At 43.9% G+C, this 24,318-nt stretch overlaps 1 protein-coding gene and 1 long non-coding RNA gene across 2 annotated transcripts in view; one reads left to right on the forward strand and one right to left on the reverse strand.

Annotated features, from left to right (window-relative positions):
* Nucleotides 1-5,390: 5,390 nt before the first annotated feature.
* MSRB2 (methionine sulfoxide reductase B2) lies at nucleotides 5,391-14,406 on the reverse strand. Its single transcript, XM_062633629.1, has 5 exons — nucleotides 14,283-14,406; nucleotides 12,769-12,875; nucleotides 11,728-11,804; nucleotides 7,955-8,102; nucleotides 5,391-6,437 (listed from the first exon to the last, which is right to left on the reverse strand). The coding sequence occupies exons 1-5, from the start codon at nucleotides 14,380-14,382 to the stop codon at nucleotides 6,330-6,332; spliced, it is 540 nt and encodes a 179-aa protein (XP_062489613.1). The 5' UTR covers nucleotides 14,383-14,406; the 3' UTR covers nucleotides 5,391-6,329.
* Nucleotides 14,407-14,502: 96 nt separating this feature from the next.
* The window catches only part of LOC134171437 (uncharacterized), a 36,931-nt gene continuing 27,115 nt past the window's right edge, over nucleotides 14,503-24,318 (forward strand). Inside the window, exon 1 of the long non-coding RNA XR_009967631.1 lies at nucleotides 14,503-14,530. This is a non-coding gene — a long non-coding RNA (uncharacterized LOC134171437). The remainder of the gene's footprint in view (nucleotides 14,531-24,318) is intronic.

Raw genomic sequence — 24,318 nt, forward strand, 5'->3', positions numbered from 1 at the left:
TCAGTAATCCAAGAAAACGCATAGGCATCCCATGGCTCTGTTAGAACTGTCCCCAAGAGACTGTCACACCAGGGAGGATTGATCTCAGCTCCCTCATCCCTGAGAGTTCACAGTCAGCTCTTTTGCTACTGTCCTCTTCATGCTTTCAGTCCTACATGCTTCTGTGTCCCCATCCTTTGGTGCTGGAAAGGAACCTTCCAGCACCTTCTGCAAAGGAAAACACAAACTCTTCGTTGTCCATCTTTGACTCCAGCACCGCCTTCCAGCACCTTGTGTTGCCTTTGCCTCTTTCCTAACAGTTGTGCAAAATACTTTGCTATTCTTTCCTGTTCCTTCCTCCTATCACAAAATGTCCGGATCCATCTTCCGATCTTCCAGAAATGACACCTGAGCAAAGACGACCTGGCTGTGGTCCACATTTCTACATCCCGTATGCCCTGCCACATCCGAAATGCAGAAGGGCATCACAGTCTTTGTTTCCAGAACCAAGCAGGTTACTTGAGTATCCTGATGACTTTTCTATTTTCTTTTTCCTGATTTCTGTGGCAGCTTCTCTGTCCCTGATAGGTTCTTCTGGAAGTCACTTTTTAAATGATGTCAAACCATGTACACAAAGGAGATGAGCTGGATGAGCACAGCTGATGCCTGCTCTGCCAGCCCCTCCAGACCCTGCAGGGCAGATCCTCACAGCCACCTCCAGCATGTGCAGGTAGCTGCTGACACAGATGTGGGCACAGGACTGTGTGTTTGATCATCTCTCTGGCACAGAGAAGTGCCCTGGGTGTGTGAAATTATGAGAGTTCAGGCACAAGGTAAGGGAGAATGCAATACGTAAAGCTAGAGCCTGGGGGATATTACAAAGGGATTTCTGAAGAGGAGTGGGAAGGGATACCACAGAGCAAAGAAAAAAAAAAACCAGAAAAACAGCAAAAGAGAAGACAGTAAAAGGGAGTGCAATAATGGGCATGAATTTCTCTTTCTTCTGCCCCATGGCAAGCTGCCAATCCCTTCCACACACATTCCTCAGCGCTGCTAAAACCAGTCCCCATGGACACACCTGCCTTGAGACAAATTCTTTTAGTCTTGAAAAAATCTGGGCACTTCTTCAATAAAGAGCTTTGCTTTTAAACTACTCTGCCTTTGTGAATTTTGGCAGCAGCTCGAACTTGGAGAGCTTTTGAGAACGCTTTTCTGTAATCAGATTCCCCTGCCCCAGGGGACTGTGGGCGAGTCACTTCCCACAGCTGTCCCTCAGCTTCCTATTCTGTGACATGTGGCTCACCACTACGTCAAAGGGCTGGGGTTAGGCATCACTTATGTGTAAAGAGCTGTGAAATCCATGAGGTTGATGGGGTGCTGAGCATTACGCCACACACTGTGAGGGTAGTGTTACCACAGCTCATCACTTGTATATAGCAGGAGGTCGGACAGGCACAGGAGTATGGTTTAAAGCATTTCACTGCCAAGAGCGAAAAGTCATTAAGTGAATGCAATAGGAGGCAGCCCTATAGTGACAGAGGCCATTTCTTCTACACAGTAGGTCTGAGGTTGAACACTAGAAAATACAAACATGCTTAGGAGTACTAGCCAAGTCCTCACCATCTTGTTCAAAACCAGAAAGAAAGCAAAACCCAAACAAAGACTTTTTCAGTTCCTTCTCATACAGGCTGCCTCCTGAGCCACCTCATACTGGAGATGTTCTGGGCTGGCAAAATCTCATTTTTGGTCTGAGAAACTTCTCTGTTCTTCTCTTGTTCTGACCAGAATCAGACTGTCAACAGACTTACAAGAGAATCCAAATGATTTGCAACATGGTGCAACAGAAAAGGGTATCACTACAGTTCTGTGGATGTGTGGCTAAAATAATGGGCATCACGGTCTCTGGTGAAAGGAACATGAAGCTGCTAGTAAGGTAAGAGTAACCTGCTCCTTCTTCCCTATCTTCTCTCTGTGCTCCCAAAAAAACCCCATGGTGTCTTCCAGGAGAAGAAGTTACTGTTAGCAAGCTGCCTTGCATCACTTCTACATGAAGCTGTGTTGGAACGTGAAGAACATAGGCTCACTTTAGGCTGCATGGCAACATGCAACACAGCCGGAGAATACTGTGGCCTAATTCCCAACCAAGCCCGTACCGTCTTTGCTCTGAGAAAGAGGTCAAGTATTGCTCTTTATGTGCCAAAGTTGCCCTAGTTGGCTTAGCTTTGGTTTTAATACCATAGCTGGAAAAAACATATGCTAATTTTACCTCCTCTGTTTCGATAATTCACCCCCGTACCAAGCAACCAAGTACCAAAACAAGTTTTAGAAAAGCCAGAGTGTGAAGATAGGAACTGTTAGGAGCCATGCAGAGTCTAATTCTGGCTTGGCTGCAAATTTAATTTGTGGTCTTGAGCAAGTCGATTAAATTCTTTTCATCAAATCTTCCCTCAGTAAAATCCAGAATAATTACTTGTCTTGTAGAGATGATGCGGAAACTAAGAAAGTCTTTAAATAATTTATTTAAGATGTTAAAGCCTCTTAAGAATTACGTAGAAACCTCAAATAAGATTTCTAAAAAGGTTATTTAAAACCACAATGGGATAAAAAAGTATCATCAGTGGAGCTAATTAATGAAATAAGAGTGTTGAAAAACTTCTATGATGTGAACAATAGAACATAAATCTGCAGTTGCCTGGCAGACTACAGTCAGCTCAGAGAAGCAACTGCTCTTCTGAGCATTTGCTATGGTGGAACAAAGTCAGTGCAGGTACATGTGGAAAGTCTTCTAGCCTATGATACTCTTTAGTAGTGTCTTCCATTATTATTGGTCTTTATTATTCTTTGTAACACTTTGGGCCTTTAGCTGGGGTCTGTCCTGGTGTGGTTGGTACCACAGACACAGAAGATAATGAAATTCCCTGCCCCAAAGAGCTTACCAGAGGTCCTGGATGTCTAGCAGTTTAAATCACACAAGGATGAAACCATGAATGTGAGCAACTCTGTTTATAGATGTAAAACTAGCGTCCATAAATGAATCGTCATGGGAGACAAGCTTAAATACATGATGAGAAATGTCATGGGGATTCCCCTGGCATGAAGCACAAGGTAACAGTGGCATCATTAAGGCTGGTGTAACTGTCAGAGTACACCAGATGTGCTCTATGTGCATACTGAGAGATGCAAATTTCAGGGAGGAGGCCAGGAAGAGGCAGGGTAACTAACTGGCCTTGCACAGTCTTAGATGAATCTCCTCTTTGGTTTTGGTAGGCCTAGATGAAGTACAAATGTATTTGATGAAAACTTGACCTTAATTTTACAAAGGCAGAGATTACTGGCAGAGCACAGGCCAGTACCATCAGCATATCTGAGACAAAACACAAGGTGGGACCAAGCTGTGATGTATCTTACAAGTGAAATATAGAAGTTCAAACAGATATATAGAGAATAAAAAGCCAGCAGAGGGAATAAAACCAAAGACATGGACATCCTGCAGTTTTATACATGCAGATCTTGGCGCATCCTCAGAATTACTTGCTAGTCTAAGAATAGTAATGCTCAGCTCGAGAGATGATTAACCTGAACTCAAACAAGGATGGCACTTCCCCCCCATCTTGCACTGTGAGACAAACAATAGAAAACAAGGCTGTCAAAGATGCCATTTTATAAAGGACTGATGAGGAGTAACCCATTTGATCCATGTAATTTTCCACAACTGATAATGTAATAATAAGATGGATCTGTTAAGAAACCTCAGCCTTATCCCCACCGCAGTACTCAAGATTGCTGTGAAAACAGTTCCAGGCACTGTCTGATACAGCAGAGAATGTGAGAGTCAGACATTGAAAAAAAGACATCGCAAGAGCTAATTCAAGGTCATACCATTTCTTTCACACGTTCTTCCCTTACCTACCCACCCCCTCCCTTTTCCTCTGCTGAGTCCTGCATCATTCGTGTGGCTGTGTTTGCATGGAAGAGGTGCAAGCTGCCTGTAATGGAGAGGGCTGGGAGTGGTAAGAGAGCTTCTGTTGATTTTGGCTTTTATTCCAAATTGATTACTGGCCATGCTTGCAAAGGAAATTATTTCCCCTGTTCCTCTACCAATATATATGCATGGGTATGTACAGACACCTAAACACTTTTAGATTTACAGTGAGGTGTAAGGGGCAGGATATTCAAATGCCTCTCAGTATAGCTACTCCAAACTGTGGGATACACCACCACACTGAAAGGTGATGTGCCACTACTCTGATTTTAAGACGCGGTGAAAGCCAAACCCTCCTCTTGCCCCCGTTTTCTTTTGAATAAGCAGAACAAGGTTGCTTAGCTCAGTGTCTGGTTTCTGTGGGGCAGTGGAGTTGTGCTTTATGCTGTTTCCTTGGTGATGGATCAGTGTAGTGCAGTTCAGGTGCTATCCCTGAAGATACGAGTCTGTTCATACAATTACGTATCTGTAATTAACAGTGCACAAGCCAAACTGGGACCTTAACAGGACTATTTCCTCACGTCATCTTCCTGTATGAAGAGGCATTATCTGCTGCTTAGACCAAACATCTCCAGTTGCATAAAGTGATGTTTAAAGGCATAAATATGTTCTCTGCTCAGGCAAGCTTCCTCTGTCAGTAATAGTAACTTGCCAGTTCACTAAGAGCTGGTTTCACCAATCGCATACATCCAAGGTACTAAACCGAGTGTGGTTTGCACACATCTGTGTGTGGATACTTGTTTTGTCAGTGCATGAAGGTACGTCAGGATATGGGGGATATGTGAATTCAGAGCATGTGAGAACAGCAATTTCTGTACAGCCTGTGAAGACTCTTGGGTGCAGAGACCTGAACAGGTTGGGCACATACATCCTGGTCAGAACAGGCAGGCGATAGCAATAGGTGATGCAAGGGCATCTCTGCATAGCAGAGCACGATGCAGCGCAGGCACAGCAGGCAGCATGTGGGTGCCATTAACAGACACCTCTGATGACAGTGTGACCATCACCATTTATGACACTACATAAAACCAGTAGCAGCTGTTCTGGTTTAGGTTGGCTATAGGGATCATTGCCCTCATCTGTTGTTTTTAGAAGCTGAAATTGTAGAGATCTCCTGTAGAAAGTACAGGAGAATGAAAAGCTACAGAGCTCCAAAACACAAGGAGCAAAGGTAAATTCAGTGGAATAGAGGTCCATTTTCTGAAGACATTTAAATGGTTTTAAGACCACGCTAGTAAATGAACACACCCTTTTTATTACTGAGGCAACCAAAGTGGGGAGAATGGAAACAGCCTGTTATAGGTAAAGCCAAATGAGATGTTGCCTAGTAACTCTCAGCAGGGAAGCATTTAAATCCAGCCAGTTTAGTGAAGCTGATGTTCTGACTCAGAGATTACTTTCTCTGGAAAAAACCTGAAAGCGGGAAAGCTCAATAACAAACATACAATTTATTTTCCTGTTACAGCAAACCATGGTAACAATGCTTGGGAGAATACAGAATTATTTACAGACTTGCACAAATAAGAGCAGACAAGGTATGTTTTCAACAAAAGCATCACTTTACTGAACATGTTTTTTTGATGCCGATTCCTGCCCCCCCTCCCCGTACAGTCAATTTCACATTCATTTTTATTTTGGGATTCTGAAATACACAAGTGATAACAGAAGTGTGGATATATTACACAGATTGTTACATTATTATCATATTACTTCTGTAAGAGGAACTTCCTGGAGCAAACCCTACTTCAGCTATTGGACACAGAATCAAAGCCATTGATTTTAAAGAAGAAAGACTCTGTATCCTCACTGGTTCCGTTGCCTGGAATAGTTTTAATTAGGCCCTCCTTCTGCTTTTATGTGTGCACGGAGAAGTCACTTGGCTTGGTTAAAGACCTCTCACATCAGGGAAAAAACACCCACCTCAAACCTTGTTTGGAGATTCATGTTATTTTTTCTTCCCTTTAGAAGGATATGATAATTTTACAGAAGTAAAAGCTTTGGCTTTTGTACATCTGTATTCCTGGGTGCCACAACTACTGTTCAGCATCAGCAAAGTCAGGTTCAGGGAGAGTACTTCATTTCAGCAGCCTCAGTGCAGTTCATATCGATAATTATGAATGTGAACTATTGCATAGATATTATTAATTTTAAAAAATACAATAAACAGATCAACATTTACCTCATACTAATCATTAAAAAACAGACTGCGAAAGGTTTAATACAAAAATATGTATTTTATCAACACTCAGCCAGAAAGCAAAGCTGCAGTGGCATAAAAATTTGAGTTCTATATTAAAAGCATGAGTTTTTCACAAGCCTGTTGTATAAGCAGTAAAAGGATGTTCTATAAGCCACAGAGATCCACTTCTCATTGACCAGAGCCTGGTCTGAAGTTTAAGGAAACACTGTTGATACAGAACCTCTGCCCAGAAGGTGGGGGACCATCATCAAATACATGGCCTAGATGGGCTTCACACTGCAACAGAAATTATGTACCATTATTACCACTGCAATTATGGATCAACTTGGTACTAACTTAAGAAACTTGTATGATGAATTCACTGTTATGTTGGTGGGGCAGTCTTGGGGAGAGATTAGAAATACATCCTGGAGTAATCACCTCTTGTCAGTGGGCGAATATCTGCCCCCAAACAAGCAGAGTGCAGAAGAGGAAACTGAAAGGTACTAATGAGAGAAAGTATAGGAAATAAATGGGAGGATTCAGACATCTAAATATATAACGAAAATGTCAAGTTAATTGAGGCAGTCACTGTAGGGACTTCTCATAGGACAGCTAGGATTTCCTCCCAAAAATTACTGATGGGAAGAAATAGGACCCAGAATAGCTATAAGCGGCTCATTATATAATTGAAAGGCTATCTTCAGCTGGGGTTCTTGAAAGGTGATTGCTGGATATTCCTGCAAACATGAACTCTGCAGTAGATTCTTGTTACATCTGCAGATAATACCTAATCCTGTTAGAATGGGCTGCAAGCGCACTGGAGGGCAGTGTTAGCAATATTAACAGTTTGGAAAAACAAGCAAAAAAACCTCCAAACCCAAAAGCCTAAGACTAAATTCATTCGACTCAATTGCATACTTTTATACCCTAACAAAAGTAATAAATAGCAGAGGTTTAGGGTTGGAAATAAATAGTCATGGGTGGCAGTTCTTTGGAAGACAACCTGGGTATTACAGCAAGTCCTAAAAGAAATATGGGTCATGGGCCGTGGAAAAGTAAAGGTGTAAGATCAGGACCACTACCTATAACACACCTACACAGCCTCTGATGGAGGCTAGGCACACCTGCAGTGCTATGTCCAGGTCTGCACTGTACTCAAGAAGGAAAAGAATCAATTGGAAGGAGTGCAAAATACAGCAACAAGATGACTAACACTAAAAAACACTGCATAAAAAGAACCAGGCCTTTCTAGTCTTGAAAAGAAACGATTCAGAGAGTCAAAATAGCTACTCAAAATAGAAGGGTGGTTTCTGTGGAATAAGAGAAACCATACAAGATAGCTGTGAAGATGTAGAGCACAACCACTGCTGTGCAGGGCAAACAGTAGAAAGTTTCAACGGCTGTGGTGTCTCCATCACTGCATATTTTAAGAAGAGCTTCAGCATTTAGGAGGACTGAATTATGAAGAACTGCCCTGTGATGGAGCAAAAGGGGCTAAATTTCACAGTCCCTTCCACCGTGTGTTTTTCTGTCCTGCAGTTCACCTCTGGTTTTCTGAATATGTTTTCTAAACTCCAGCCCTTGGCTATACTTAAACAACTGTTCTCCCTAGTCACATCATTTCTTCAACCCAAACCAACTGCTTATACTTGATACTTCAAACTACTCATGTGTTTGAACAGTTGCAGTGGTAATTACTATAACTAATAGTAATTCTCACTATTGTATTTAGGTAGATTCATTCATGGGCACAAAGAAAATGTATTTGTTAAGATGTGGGTCTTTGGGTATCACCTCCAAAATAAACATACCTGTTTGCAGACAACTTCGGTTCTAGTTGATCCCAGTGAGTTATCCAGTCGTCTCATAATATTAGCATTGCTTTCATCTCTGCCACAGGTACCATAAGCCTCAGAAAATGATGGCCATCCAGTCCCAGAATTGAACTTCTTTTCTGAGCTATAGGAGAAATCAGATCTTCTTCTTAATAAATAACAGACATGTTACAAAAAAACCTGATTTTCATAAGAACATTGGATTTTTTCCCTCATCCCTGTCTTGTACTGCTATTAATAATATTTGGCACAGTATAAATTTTCTCACTGGCATCAAACTGTGCTGGAAGCTCTTTTCCAAAGGGAATTCTCAATCAGTCCACAACATGGGCTTTTGCTTCACTGTCTCTGTTTCACTGACAGACTGGCATTCTAGAAAGCTTGAAAAAAGCTTTTTCCAACAACTGAGGCACTTGTGCATGCCTCCTGTTAACATCCAGGATTACCAAACCTGTTTAGTTGCATATTAAAACCTAGAGTATGTTGAAAAAATATGATTAGAAAATATTTTTGGGATCTAGCATACAGAAATGAGATAATCCATCCAGTTTAAAGTTGTGCAAGCTTCGCCCGCAATAAGTACTTTCTCCTAGCGAGGAGGGACCTAGTGTGAGAAATGAAAACAGACACACATACTCCCGGGGTAAGTGGTCTGGAGACCCAGCACGACCGTTTCCTCCCCATTTTCCATGGTTTATCCCATTTCACAAACCCAATGCTCTTACTGGCATCTAGTGGTGGAGGGAGACACCAACACCAGCAGCAGCTTTTCTGTGATCGGGTGAGTCCATTAGTTAACACAGAATTTAAAGCAAAATATCTAGTACAGATCATGTATATTTTGGTGGGATGTTAATACATTGCAGAAAAATCTTACTTGCAGTGCCTTTTAAAAAGAAAAGACAAACAAGCTGGGCAAAAAGCTTAAAAAAATCCAACCCAAAGAACAGGGCATGCTTGAGCATATGTTTTATAATTAACTCTGCAAGGCTGTCTTTGAGCAATGCAACTGTGGAAATAAAGCAGAATTTGCAAATACTGAACAGAAGGCTAATTTTTGTGGGGGCTGTTGCTCAGTTCTTTACATAACTCCATAAAGACCTATGAGAAATGCTCTTCTATCGCCTCCCTTCCTTAAAACTGGGGAGAAATAGGACACAGCACAGAAACAGGCAGCACTGGAGAAAACACAGTTTGCAGACTGTGTTTGTGTGAGAAGGTATTTAGGGCTCCAGGCCCATTTCGTTCTAGCCAAAAAAGGCTCCCTGCTTCTCCTTGCTACAAAACCACACCAACACTTTGCCTGCTAGCCAGAGTCCCAAAAAATAACCTGGGGGAACACAAATGTCTGCACATGGCTCCTGAGTTTCCTGGGCATGTACCTGCACTGGTTCTTTCTTATTTTCAAAACATTTCAATCAACTCTTTTGACACAGGGACCCTTCTGCTTATTCATATACAGGTACAAGGATCCTCTCTGAAACCCTGTAGAGCCAAGGAAAGTCTTTAATGCTATGTGGGCTTTGCATCTGACCCTGACTGATTCTGTCCCTTACATGCCACTCACAATGCTTCAGTTTATTGTAGATGTTTCCACTGCTAAAGGATCAATCTTGTGAACTGTTAAACTAGCTCTCAACAGAAATGGTCTCTGTGTGGTTTTACTAACAGTAATATCACTTAGATTCCCTAATAGAATCATTTTAGTTCCCCAAAATATTGCTGTTTGAGATCATATTTGCCCTTTGAAGTATTTCACCACTTAATTTATGGATAAATGGACTTTCCCTAAACATATGCATTAGATTACCCTTCGACACACCATTCCTCCAGCACATGTCATTTACTTTGATCCCTATTTTAGTCGTCCTGGATGGAATCCAGATAATTCTAAAAAGTGCCTTTTGCTGTATGAATCTCAGCTGTAGGTTTATGGTTTGCTGAAGGTTTGAGTTTTCATTAAAGCACCACAATTTGCTATCTATAAAGGTCAGGGGTTTGTTCCATGTATTTCCAACTCTTTCAAATGAGTATTTGGTAGCAGAAGGTAATAAATCCTGGTATAAACGCATACACACACATGTATACTTTGAAAGAAAGGAGGAAATGCTTCATGTTTACCTGTAGCTAATGATCTGATGCATTTGGAAAAGAAAGGGCATTTTTTAAATGCACTAGGAAATAAACATAATGAATGAATCTCTTATCAAATACCATTTCCCCCCTCATATTTAGTGTCCTCCACAACATAATGCACTCATGGAAAATATATTTTCAGACCATTTTGAATATTTAGTAATTTTCAATTTTCTTAACAATTTTTTTTATTATTTATTTTTCTGTAAGTTTGTGGGAGGTTTAATTTTTCTGTGTCACTATGCAAGGCTCAGCATTATTTTATGCTTTAAACAGAAGTGCCTATATTCTTCGAGACTGGATTCTGCAAAAAGCAGCATGACTGGTGATATTGTTGTTTTGTTATTAGTTTAGCAGCAGCAGCAATTCCCTCCAGTGCTCATCTCTTCATGTTGGCCTGTCAATATCTATTGTCTAATATAAAGGAAACCTAAATTGAAGGAATAGTTGAGGGAACTGAAGGAACTCTTGCACAGCTTAATAATTTAAAATTTCTCTCATTTACCTGAATTTTTCAGAGGTATTTTTAGATTTTGCATTTGTCTTCAGAATACTCTGCAATGTGTTCTAGGTTCTGAAGTAAATGTACTTAAAAGTGTTTATTATCAAACCTCTAAAGAAAAAGATATATTTAAGCAAATGTTCATTTGCATAACAACAGCTTTCTGTACTTGGCCAAAGGATAACTAACAGTTCACAATTATCAGCCTCCAATTTTACCATTTAATTGCTTGGTTTAGGTTTATTTTTAATACAGCCATTACCTTTCCCCCCCCTTCTTACTGTCCAGATCTCTTGTTCCTCAGCTTCCCGTTGAAGTTCTGATCTGTGATGCATCCTTTAAAGTCTTCATAAAAATGGGCATATCAGCCATATTCCACGGAACTCTCAGCTGGGGATAAATAAAGGCTATTTTCTAGATCAAAAATATGAGGAACTGTCTTTTCTGGTTCAGTTACAGAGAACAGAACACCTTCTGAATATCCTACTCTGAGGCATTCTGTTTCCTTTTACTTAGACTTTAATGAAGTTGCAAAATATATTGTATTGTAAAGAGCACAGAGGTTAACAGCACGGTCGTTTACAGACAGGTTTTAAAAAGCAAATGTAATCAAAAGGGCAAAAATAGTGGAATTTAATTTAGGGAGCAAGAAGGGGGTGGAGGTGAAGATCTCAGATCCAGTACAAGGGACCCAGCAGTAAGAACATAACATCTAGACCAAAGCAGACCAAAAGTCTGTTAGCCCAGCAGCATAAGTGGCAGAAGACAGCCGTGGAAGAGCACGAGAACAGAGCAAACATACTGTGATATTCACACATAAATACGTGTATTTTGTGGCAGCTTATGGCTTAGGGACCTCTTAAACAGAGAATTATAATCAATCAAGAAGGACAGTGTGCGTGGCAGGAATCAAAGGCAGACCTTAAAGTACCAGCTATTGCCTGCTGCCCACTGGAGACCTCATATGCTCAAGAAAAGGGCCTATCTTGTGCCTGTATCACCACAGGTATCCTGGAAATCCTGTACATAGCACTCTGGCAGCTTCCTATTCCTCTTATTCCTCCTCCTGTCATAGTTCGGTCATTTTAAGGATGCTGTGAAAAGGTGTTACCTGAACAGTGGGGCATTGCAGCACACGCAGCAGTATATTCCCGATTCTGTGTAATTCAGATAGATCCCACTAAATGGCTTTAAAAAAAGGAAGAAAAAAAAGGGAAGTTAATAATGTAGGTCTTTTAAGCTCACCATCTGGAACGAGCATGTAGGAATCAGATTCAAAACAGGAGAAAAACTATAAAAAGAAGGCTTCGCAGGGGGGCTTTGAAGAACAAACATTAGCAACCTAAAGAAATGAAGGGCAGGATGCCTTTGGATTAACAGTGAAGACTACCCCCTGCCCCCAGAAACTTCGAGAGCAGTCAGATGCATAAATCATCCAGGTACCAGGGCTGGAGTCATGACCTCCGAGGAACTTGTGAAATGTGCAGCATCCCAAAGACCAGGGCTCTGCTGTGGAGTGCCACGACTTCAAAGTGGCTCTACAAAGGGACTCTCTTCTCCCTGAATGGTCTGGAATTGGGATCCTTATTTTATAGATAAAGAATTTGGCACGGCTCACATGGTTTAATCTCATGGTACATGCTCCATGCACGCAGAAGCCCTGGCTTTGGGCTGGGGACACCCACAATTCTACTTGGCCTCCATCACAGAAAGAAGCAAGGCACAGGGACAAGGTGGGTGGTGACATGGCACATGAGGGATAACCCAGCTCCTGAATGGAGTGCTATGTATAAGATTTCTATGGCTAATCTACATATGGTCTAAAAAAGACTATAGGACCAAAGTGTGATCTTCTCCCTCCCCTTTGGGGAGGTCTCCACTACTGCCACACAGATGGCTGAGCTGGCAGTAGAGTATCCCAGAGGAAAAAAAATCACCAAAATATGAAAAGAACGTACAATTTTTTTTTTTATCCTCAAACCAGTCTGGATCAGAACAGAATCCACCCAATTCAGTATGCTGAGTCTACCTTCCATCCACAGGAAGGCGGAGGAAGCAACTGAGTTGTGACAGCTCCCTGCAGCAGGTTTTTCTCTGCCCAGTAGGCAGAGGAGGTGGCTTAACCTTGGACAGCATTAATGCTTTTGCTTACCGGTTCAGTTCCTTTTTGTCTTGTAACATAGAATTGCTCTGGAGTCAATTTCTTTTTCCAGTCTGCAGCAGCAGTTGCTTCAGCTTGTTTAGTCAGAGAGCCTGAGCCTTCAGTTAGATACAGAAAGACAATTCACAATAATTTTAAAACCATTTCAGCTTAGACTCTGTTCATGCTTTCTATCATCACCTCAATTCTCCCAAAGTTTCTATGGGTACAGGCAGATCACAGGAAGGCAGTTTAGAGGCATAAGAGCAGGGGTGAGCACAGGACTTTGCATCTGCTTTCCATTCTGTGTGCAACATAGGGAGAGCAGCTCCAGCACACTACCTAAGAAGGCTCTGATTGGAAGTGGGCACCTACCACCCAAGTTACCATCCACCTGGGCAGTGCAGCCCTCTGCGCTGGCTTAGAACAACTGCTGGTGTGCTGGTGCTCCTTCCTCCTCCCTGGGTACCACTGAAAGCTTTGGCAGTCTGCCTCTTGGAAACCCTCAGACACCGCAACTAATGCTCACTGATGGGCTGTCAAAGGCTAGCAACTTCCACAGGCCTCTGTGAAGTGGTGATAAGAAGCACTGAAAGAAAGAAACACCTACAGCCCAAAAGAAATAGGGCCATAGTTCTGAGGGACACAGAAATGGAGAGCATAATCCCATAATGGTGCAAAACGTCCAGCAATACCTCCTGTGAATCATATAATCATAGAATGTTTATGGTTAGAAAGTACCATAAGATCATCTAGTTCCAAACCCCCTGCAGTGGGCAGGGACGACTCACCCTAGCCCAGGTTGCCCAAGGCTCTGTTCAACCTGGCCTTGAACACTTCCAGGGATGGAGCATTCACAGCTTCTTTGGGCAACCCATTCCAGTGCCTCACCACCCTTACAGTAAAGGACTTCGTCCTTATATTCAATCTAAACTTCCTCGGTTTAAGTTTAAACCTATTACCCCTTGTCCTGTCGCTAGTCCCTGATGAAGAATCCCTCTCTGGCATCCTTGTAGGCCCCCTTCAGATACTGGAAGGCTCCTACGAGGTCTCCACACAGCCTTCTCTTCTTCAGGCTGAAGAGTGTGTGAGTCTGTACACACCATACAGAACATTTATGGTGGTATGGGATTAGAAAAGAATGAATAGATTGTCTGAAAAACAATGAATAGAACAGTTTCATGCCTTCCTAATCGGAAGTGTGAGGTAGGGAACTATCTCCACACTTACTGCTCATCAGCACAGGATCCTTGGAAAAAAAAAATCAGCCCGAGTGATAAATGCTTGCCTGGACTCACCTTTGGCAATGCAGAGGTGATACGGGGAAGGGGGGAAATAAAACTTGCAATCACAGTTTAACTGTAAACACCTATAATTTAGCCTGCCAGTTCAAGAGAAATACCTACAAGAAGCTGATATAGCCCTTTCCGAGCAGCTAGAGGACACCAGGGTCGGGGATACCCTCCCATCGCAGGGCAGGGGGCTGCCCTTTCCCCCCATCTCCCCATGGTCCGGGCAGAGCGTACCTGTGCCACCGCGGGTGGTGCTGCTGCTAGAGCTTCCTCTATGGAGGAGGAAGAGGAGGCGGCAACTCCCGAGCATCCTCCGGAGCACAGGAGACGCCATAGCGGTGGGGCGGGACCGGGAGAGACGCCGCGTCCGGCGTCTCTCCCGGTCCCGCCCCACCGTGTTCTATGTCTCGACCATGCGTTGAGCCTGAGTAAGTGCGCCTTATGAGTAGAGCAGCCCTTAAACACCAATGCAGCACTTGCAAGTAAAGGTTTCGATCGCTTCTTTAAGAGCTCAGCTTAAAATGCAGCATTATCCTGTCGAGGCTTTTGCTTGCAGCTGTTCTCAGTTGTATTTAAGGAGAACAAGCCTGGTGTTTACACGCGAAAGTGCTCTTAAAACGCATCTTGGAGGCGTTGCTCTTTGTTGTATTGATTGAGAACATGGTGTGATTTGCAGTCACAGCTGCTTTGGCTTGTTCTATAAATATAGCTGTAATAGGACACGTGGTTTGGTGCAGGCTTCTGGCCTTAAAAGGTAGACCTAAACACAAGGTAGTTTTCCAGGTTAAGCCTTAATGCTGTTGTCTGGGTTTTTTTCCCTTACAGCTCCATTTCTGATTTGGAATTAGGTCATCACTGAACAGTGTGGAAGGTACTGTTTTGGTTGCACTGGATAACAAATGGTGTTTTAAAACAAAGTTACTTTCTTTTTAGTCTAATTCTTCTAGCCTGATTTTAAAATCAAAGCAAAAAAATAGTGGTGTGTGATCAGTCCTGTGTATACACACCCTTACTGAACCATCCTCATACCTAAGACTGTGAGTTCAATGGCAGCTGAGGACATCCAGCACACCATATACAGTACCATGGCTGTAATCAAATTCTCATGCACCAGAAGACAGATAGCAGCAAAGCTTGTAGGTGATTGCATTCGCTGCCTGCAGTGGCAGGGGAGAGAGGGACATACAGCTGATTAATGGCTTTGTCCTACACAAATAGGCACGGTGGAGTGAAGAGTACCTTGATAAAAACCCTGGGGATGTGATGGTGCCTGTGAGTCCTCAGGACCATGGTTCAGGGTGGTAGGAGAGCAGCACTGCTGGGCAGGAAGGAGACAGCTTTGCCTGAGCTCACAGTGCTGGCAGAGGGCTTCTATCAGTCATTTAGCCATGGTTTAGGAGGGAACTGGAACATTTTAGGGAGCCTGTTTTGAGGACAGACCCAATCTGACACTCCCCGGTTCTGGCAAATGGCTTAGGCCTGGAAAGTGCTGGCAGGGGATGGCGTCACTCCCAGTGCTCACTGCTACTGTCTCTGGTTCAGCTGTGGGAGGGTGGCATTTCCCTCCTGTTCCTCCTGGCCTTGATCTCAGGCAGTGGTTGCTGCTGAGGAGAGCAGGTAATCAATGGAGTTCTCCCTGAAGTATCTGGGAAATGAAGGCGGGTGAGAGAAAGTGATTAGTCCTGAAACTTGCATGTTTTAATGTAATTGACATTGATTTAACGGGCGCTTTTTTGAAGACAAAATCCAATGACGAATGAACCATCAATATCTTCCTTGTAGCTAGCTCCCTGTTACTGCCGTGTCCCAAAATGCAGTGGTTTTGAGGCAGTGGGAGCTGAACTCAGGTCTGCTGTTGTGCCATCTTCTTTGGGCTCTGAAGGAGGGGGCTGGTGCCTGGACTGTGCACGCAGGGGAGCAGCAGGCACAGAAGGAGCAGGAGGCATTAGGCTGGTGGTCCTCTCTGTTACCCAGTTTACTGCAAGGCACTCCTCGGTTAAAATGAGCACAGTGGTGGAAGAGGCAGATCCTGTTCACCCCAGCAGCTGTGATCCACATTGGAGGTGGTGCGCCAGCAGAGCGCGTCCTCCATTCTTCCCTCCAACAGGAGCCTGACCTGCAGTCCTCTGAACCTGCATGACAGGTCTTCCTCAAGCAGAAAACAACTCCTGGCTGGATGTATTTCATTTTTCACATCTTCAGTGCTGAAAAACCAAATCATTGTCCTGTCATGCCTCTAATGTTGCTTCCCATGGTTACAGCACATATCAAGCCTCGTAGCTAGGCAGAGAACTGTCCTGCATCTCTCCCCATAGACTGTTATAAAAGCCAATTAGGCTGTTACTTAATTTTCCTCCTTTTTCCTTCCCTCATGCACAAGGGGAAGCAGTTCAAAAGTCTCCCCTAGCTACATTATGTAAATTTCCAAGTAGATTCTCCCTGAATAGTAATTCAGCGGGTTTACTGTTAAAAACATCACCTGGCTCCATCCAGCACAGGCACAAGCTGCATCCAGGGAAGGGTCACTCATCAAAAGCACAGTGTCGTATTAGAGGTGTGTAGATGGGGAAGAAGCTCCCCAATTCCTCTTGTAGCATTACTTTGTTCCGAGGCAGCAGCAGCATCATGTGCGTTGGTGTGTGAAGGTGACAAGAGGAGGGGAGCGGTCACGGTCCAGGCTATCCTGCTAATATTTATTTGGGATCCAACCATTTCCCAGCCCAGGCTCTGTGCTGACTGACAGCTTTGGGGACAAGCAGAGCATCACATAATGCCTACGCTGGCAGATACTGAGCAGTCAGCCAGGAAGCAGTGAGGAGCAGAAATCAAATGAACCCTTGTTCAAATGCAGACCTCTGCTTAAGCAGCCTTTGTTAATAAAGCCCCTCGACCTTACTACGTGCAGAAGAAACACAGAAATAGTGGTGTTTGTATTTTGTATGTGCTTATATGCAATCAGGTTTCCTGCTCATTTTGTCATATGTAATGTATGTCCCCTCCTATGGAATGTTCCACTGAAACATTCAATGTACAAGAATTTAGCTCAGACCTGTCCTGTGTAGCGGCACTGTGTGCCCAAGTCCCTGGAGAATGAAGGAAAGGGGACCAGCATGAGCACGTACTTCAGTGGGTAGGCTGTATCTGTGGCAGGCTCTATTTTCCCCACACAAATCTTCACTGCTTATGTAGGAGATGATGACAGGAGCTCCACATCCTTCCACAGCAGAGTCTTTCTTCTCCTCTATGATACAACTCCACAGCTAGTTTCTAGCTGCTCAGATGTTATGAAACTCTGAGTATGGAGATACTGTTTCCATATGGCAGTGCTATCCAAAGATACGTGGTAATGCTCCAGTGCTGAATTCCAGTAGTGGGAAGGGATTTCAGCAAAAATGATTGATAGCAGAGTCTTGGAAAAGGATACTGCTGGTTTCCAGAGGTGCAGAGAGCCTTAACACAGATCTGAACCTCCATGAAGCTGACCCATGGGTTCTGCTGAGATTCATTTGCAGAGTAGCTTGATGTGATTCAGGTCAAAGACGCCATGAGAAACAGTGAACACACAATTTCTTGCCTTGTTTGCTTTATGATTTAAGATCTCTTTTTGCTAATCATAAGCCTTAGGATACCTAATTGCCTGACCTCTGTTTTGGGCAAAAAATATAGGTCATAGTTGAGGACTAGCTTAAGCAGGAACCTTCTGCTGGAGCCTAAGGTTAGGATTTGAATATAATATGGTAGGAAAAGAGATGGAGAGAAGAGGGGAGGGGAGAGGAGAGGAGAGAAATTAGTTCCAGTTGGAAGGGACCTACAGGTTTGGTCCATTGTGACAAATGCTTTGAGTTTGATTGACCAAATGCTGTCCATAGGTCCTGTCCAGCATAAACTATTCTAGGATTCTCATGCTTTGAGAAATTTATTGCAAAATGGGTGAAGACATGAATTCAAAATCAAATGCATATTTTGCAATCACTCCTTGATAGAGAACTCTGTTCTGCAACCAGGCTGCCTGTTCAGCTAAATTTCATCCACTTGGAAAAGCAGACACACGCTCTGGGATAGAGTGAGTGTATCTGCAGGGGCAGCTGTTGGGAAGCAGCATCTCCAGGCTTCTCCCCTGGATTGCCTCATGCATTCTCTGTATCATACCACAAAGTTTCTTGAGCCACATAGACAGAAATAATGCATTCCTGTCGTGGTTTAAACCCAGTCAGGTAACTCGTTCACTCACTCCCCCCCTTCTTGCCCTCCCCCTACTCCTGGAGGGACAGAGAGGAGAATCGAAAAGAATGCAACTCTCACGGGTTGAGATCAGAACAGTTTAGTAACTAAGGTATAACACAAATCACTACTGCTACCACCAATGATAACAATGATAAAGGAAATAACAAGGGAAGAGAATACATCACCTCACCACCAGCCGACCGATAACTTGGCCCCCCCAGCCCGACCAAGCTCTGACTGATACCTCCTCCAGCCCCGCAGTCCCAGCCCTTCCGGCTAACTCCCAGTTACATCCTGGGCATGACGTGCTGTGGTATGGAATACCTCTTCGGTCAGTTTGGGTCAGGTGTCCTGTCTCTGCTTCCTCTCGGCTTCCCCTCCTCCCTGGCAGAGCATGAGGCTCACAAAGTCCTTGGCCAGACCAAAACATCATTGTTATCAGCTCTGTTCCCAGGCCGAAAGTCAAAACACAGCACTGCGCCAGCTACCAAGAAGGAGAAAAATGACTGCTACTGCTGAACCCAGGACAATTCCCCAAACTTGTGTGTGATTTTTATCCCTTGTACCTCAAGGTAGTGAAGAACTGGGCTGGTTCTTCTTCCACCCAGTACCCAGAGCGTGAACAAAGCTTTGAATGAACAGTTATTTGGCAGCAACCGCAGTAGCAGCAGCTTTCTGTAGGTTATCTTAATGGATTTATCGCCCTGAACTAAGCCCTGACCATCTGTTCTAGCCTCTAATTACAAATGCAGAAAAAGCTAATTCACGATTGCATCATAAAAAAGTAAAATACAAATGATTTAAGAGTGGTGTATGTCATGCTTCACTCTGACTGGGGGAAATTGCTCTCCCTTCAGCAGACTTCCCTGATAACAGTTTGCCTCCTTCCCAGCAAATGGCGGTTCCTGAGGAGCAGGGCTCACCAGAACAGGTTTTATTCCCTCTCATTCATCTGAGATGTATTTTTAAATTTGGGATTCACATAAATGTGGTTATGAACCTTCTTGCCTTCTCTCATAGATGGCCCTCCAAAGATTTATTTTTAATGCATTTTCTAATCAGGAAAAGCACAAAATTATACTCCTTAAAAATCCCCCCAAATTCTGCGTTCCCTCTGTACTATTGCTGTGATACAGGCATGATGGCAGTCACCCACTGGTTTCCTGCTGGTAACTCATCTTCACTGTGGTGCTCTTGGTTTAGAAGAGAGGAGAAAAGTATGGGGCTGAGTGCATGCCCTGCTTCTTATGAATGACCTGCCTCATGGCTGGGACAGGGAGGCTGGATTTGCCTCTTGATTTCACTTGGGTAAGCATTATGGAGGAATGAACAGGACTGTTGGTGAAGTAGATGGATAGGGGAGGGATGGGGGAATGTCTCAAAATGCATTTGGCATCTGGGTTTCTGGAGACTTTTTAGTGTTTCAGCCACAACCTAAAACCAGACTGATTTTCTCAAATGCATATATTATTTGAAAACTAGGAAACATGTAGTAAAGTAGAAGCAGTACAAAAGACTACTCAAAAAGCTGCCCAAGGGATTTGCATGTGAACAGTGTGCAGTTCTGCTTTGTCTAGTGAGATTTGCCTGCCTCTAACTCATTCTTTTAGCGCACTTCAGGATTTGGTTATAATCCTTGGTCTCCAGCATGCTCACCAGGTGTCTGTGGGAGAAACTGGCATGCTGCTTTCAGGGCATGAGCTGGTTTTCCATTTCATGACGATGGAGTGCCTGGTGGTACCCTGGCCCAGCAATCCCCACTCCTGCAGCAATGGGAGATGGGGTTTTCTTTTCAGGGGCCATCGGAGCAACTCTGGGTGAGTAAAAACTCCTACTCCAGCTTCATGTCATGTAAGGACTGGCCAGATCTGCAGGGACAGATACCTCTGTGGCAGCTCTAGGTTCAGGAGCCCTTTACAAGACAGAGCGTACCAAGTTGAAGCTGCTGCTGTAAGTGTTCTGGTCCCTATTTGCTATGTAGGAAGAGTGTAGAAAAGATCAGAGCAAGCTCTGTGTTTTGCACAGACCTCTTGTTTCCTCACCATACTGACATTCATCTAGCAGAGAGAAACAACAGTAGATCAGGTATTGCTAGCTTGTTTGTTAGCATGTGCTGCTTTAATTCTGTAGTGGCAAGCAAAGACACCTTCCCAATACCTAATGTTCAGTGGCATTTCAGTACGAAAACTGAGCGCAGACCTGACTGAAGTTTGCGCTCCTGTTTGCTCCTGGATTTCTGTGGTCAGCAAATACACTTGCAAGCAGCGACAACACACTGAACTGGTGGTGGTCCCTTTCTTATCCTTCTCCTATTCCATCCTAGCAAAAGTGACAGACTAATCCTTGTGGAAATCACTGCACATTTCTGGCCAGAGGTTTTGCCCCAGAGGAGGCTCCCTGACCATCAGAGCAGTGTCCTTGGCACATATTAACACCGCATCCTGAACTGCCCCTGCATTTCGTGTTGTGTGTACTTTAGAAGCATACCACTTGCTACACAGTGCTTGGCTTGTGGAAACTGCCATTTCCAATGTAACATGTGGCCCAGTGCTGCAAAGCCCTTGTTCCTCTTAATTCCTGACACTAGGCTATCTGGTCATTGGGAATTCCTGAAGCTATTTAGTACCTGAACAGCTCTAAGCTCATGCAGTGTTTGGTCTTAAGGCCCCTGGCTTTTTTTTTCTTTTCATGTATTTATACATACCTAAGGACCAGCCCTTGATTATTTAGCTCTCTTTTTGGTAGTGTAGCTCCTGTTAGTACCAGGTGGAGCTAGGGTTAAACTCAGCCACAGTAGGCCTTTTCTGCTCCTCACACCACCCCACTGGCAAGGAGGTTGGGGGTTCACAGGAAGCTGGGAGGGGACATGGTCAGGATGGCTGACCCCAGCTGACCACAGGAATATTCCATACTATATGGCATCAGGCTTACTACATGAGGCTGGGGGAAGAAGGAGGAGGAAGTGGGGCTGTTTGAAGTGATGGTGTTTGTCTTCCCAAATAACCATTATGTGCTTTCCTGGAGATGGCTGAACACCTGCCTGCCCATGGGAAGTGGTGAATGGATTCCTTGTTTTGCTTTACTTGTGCATGTGGCTTTTGCTTTGCCTGTTAAACTGTCCTTATCTCTGCCCACGAGTTTGCTCACTTTTCTGATTCTCTTCCCCCATCCCACAGGGAGGGAGTGAGCGAGCGGCTGCATGGTGCTTATCTGCCGACTGGGGTTAAACCACCACAGGATATAGGTTAGAAAACACAAGAGATTAGTATCAGCAACAGTAAGACAATGTAGGGACATCTCCTGGAAACAGCAAGAGAGCATAATAATGAATAAACAAGGAACACTGCAGCTGTGAGCTGTTATTTACATGTGGGACCAGCGTGCACTGAGGTATCTGGTGGGGTAGTCAACCTGCCTTGTGACAGAAGGGTGAACTGGCTTTGGAGCAGTTTCTGTTCCACAAGAACTTAGCACCATGTTTTAAAGCAAACTTGCACAATGCTGGCACCACAAAAGGGAAAGATGTTACACACTATAGAGTCCACAGAGGAGCCTGTTACTTTCGGCAGTTTTATGCAGCATGGATGAGGGAGTGAGGAACAGCAGTGGACAGCTCTAAAGCTTTAGGTGGACTGGAAAAGGTTTGTTCACAGGTAGACAGCATGCGAAACCTAATGTCACTGTACTTACTAGAGGAGTCCTTTGTTGAAGAGCCTTTTTTGTCTCTATTCTAAAATAGGCAAGGCAATCTCGCATACACCAAGTGTTAGGACTGCTGGAAGACAGGGTCAAAGAAACCCTCTGCTGTGTTTGCAAGGTCAGGATAGAACAAGGAGAGCTGGTCGTAAACAGTGTTTGAGAAGGTGGGTATAGCCTGGGCAAAGGGCTGCATGAACAACAGAATCTGCTGCCTACTTTTGTATGATTGCTTTTCTCATCTTGCTATATTTTCCCCAACATTTATCAACCCCAAGCAAGAACTGGCTTCAATTATGCTTTGCACATGATTTCCGTAGATGGCATCGCAGCGTGTCAGTGAAACATCAATGAGCTGGAAGAACTAGCTGGTTCATTAGCATGCAAATAAGCTCACTCTTTAATGAGAGAAAAGCTTTTACTACCTCATTGTGTCTCCAGTACACTAATACCTTCTGTGTCCTACAAATAACATTTTTATAGGTCAAAGACATGTATGTGTGTGTGTCTCCCTCTGTGTTTCTGTCATTTCTACACGTACTCTACCTGTACCTGAACTGTGAATTGTGTGATAGTGGGCAAGGAAGGCCAGATCAGGTTATCCCAATATCTCAAGTATCTTTCAGTGTCAGAGTGTTTTTATATTAGAAAAAGAAATAGATCATTAAGAGGGCTAAAGAGCTGTTAATTTATCTGCTGTAATAGCTTTGTTGGTAAAGAGTGTGAAAAAAATCATGCCCCCCCATCCACACAGCTGTATTGCAAAGCAAACATGAGACAAAAAAACGCGTCCCTTGGTTACTCCCCTCACCTTTTGGGAGATGTTCAGCTGCCTGGGAGGAGACACCTTGGCAGAGCTGCAGTGCGAGAAGGTTGGCTTTCTGGATGTGCCAGGAGGTGGCTGTACATGTCTGTCTGTGCTGTGTTATGTGTTCTCAATGCTGCATGGTGCATCACTGTGGTTTGGATGTGTTGATCAGCAGTTTATGCGCTTTAGCAGACCTCCGATTCCCACCCCTGCTCAGTCCTGCCTCGCAGAGCTCACTGCATGGCCAGCCCCACTTCTCAGGGTTTGCGTGGCATCCCTTTGGCTTTTAGGGCTGCAAATACCCAGTGCCACACATGACAATGTATGTCATTCAAGGGCTCTTTTTTAGCTTCTGCAGTTCAGGGAAATAGATTGTACTGGTCAAAAAGAGGTCTTTCGTCAAGGTTTCGCCAAGGTGAGAGTTTTTCACTTTTTGTCTAGGTGAGGGTTTGCCATTGTTGCACTATCAGCAAAGATGCTGAGGAGAGACTGGTTGGGGATATTTCTGTGCAAAGCAATGCCTGTGGTCCCTAACTACCCCAGCCCACAGACAGACATGTTTATCAGTGCGCTTTCCTCCCTGTGGTGGAAAGATGAAACCACCTTGTAACCGACTTTGTTTTGCTCCAATGCAGCTGAATACCAGCAGTGGCAGTGCTGATGCTTTCCCTGTGCAGCAGCCCCAAGGCCTCCCCTGCCCCCACAGCAGTGGGCCTGGGCAGCAGGAGGTAGGTCTGAACTCAGCATTGCTGCCTTGAGGAATGCCCGCGTGCCCCTCACACTATCCCAGTGCTGGTGGTGGGTCACCTATCACACTACTCTTGAAATGTATAAATGTGTTTGTGCTGTGTTCTTAACCTTTTCTATACTGACCACTGCTGGAGTTGGACAGACTCTTGGCTTGAGCCTCTGTGTCTATTCCTGTGCTGCCCTCTACTTTGCTGCTATGGCATATGCTGTCTTCAGGCTTTGAATTAATTTTTTGTTTTTGCTTATTTTCGTTGTTCTGAAGGGAACAGGTACTGCAGATAAGTTGTGGAGAAGACTCTTGTATGAACCAGCAAGAGAGCTATAACAATGTATTAATGCACTTTCTATCTTAACTAAATTGACATGCTAGTCAGTATTGCCTCTGCACAGTCTCCATTTTGATGCTGTGCATTGAGCTGGATTCTGGATTTATCACGTAGTAGAAGAGGTGCAGATTCATCCATGGATGAAATAATTTGTCACCATTCGAAACCCGTATTTAGTAATAAAAAACTTTTTTGCTTTTCTCCAAAGCCATCTTTAATGACAAAATAACAACAAAAGTTCTTCTTGGATCTGGAAAGAAACACCTGTTTTGCTCTAAGAGTCTTGGATTCTTCTCAGGATGCAGAGCTAATCAACAATGGATATTTACTGGAGGAAGAGTTCATTTCAATTTCTACCATGCACAGTTTGAGGCAGTGACATTCTGCCATTGCTGTAGTTTAGCGGTGGGTAATCAGAAACTGTTTGAAATATGTTAATTCTATAAATTACACAGCAGTTGCTCCC

The sequence above is a fragment of the Pezoporus occidentalis genome, unplaced genomic scaffold (assembly GCF_034315485.1).
Source record: "Pezoporus occidentalis ecotype Australia unplaced genomic scaffold, CSIRO_AGI_Poc_V1 ctg40, whole genome shotgun sequence".
Classification (NCBI taxonomy): domain Eukaryota; kingdom Metazoa; phylum Chordata; class Aves; order Psittaciformes; family Psittacidae; genus Pezoporus; species Pezoporus occidentalis.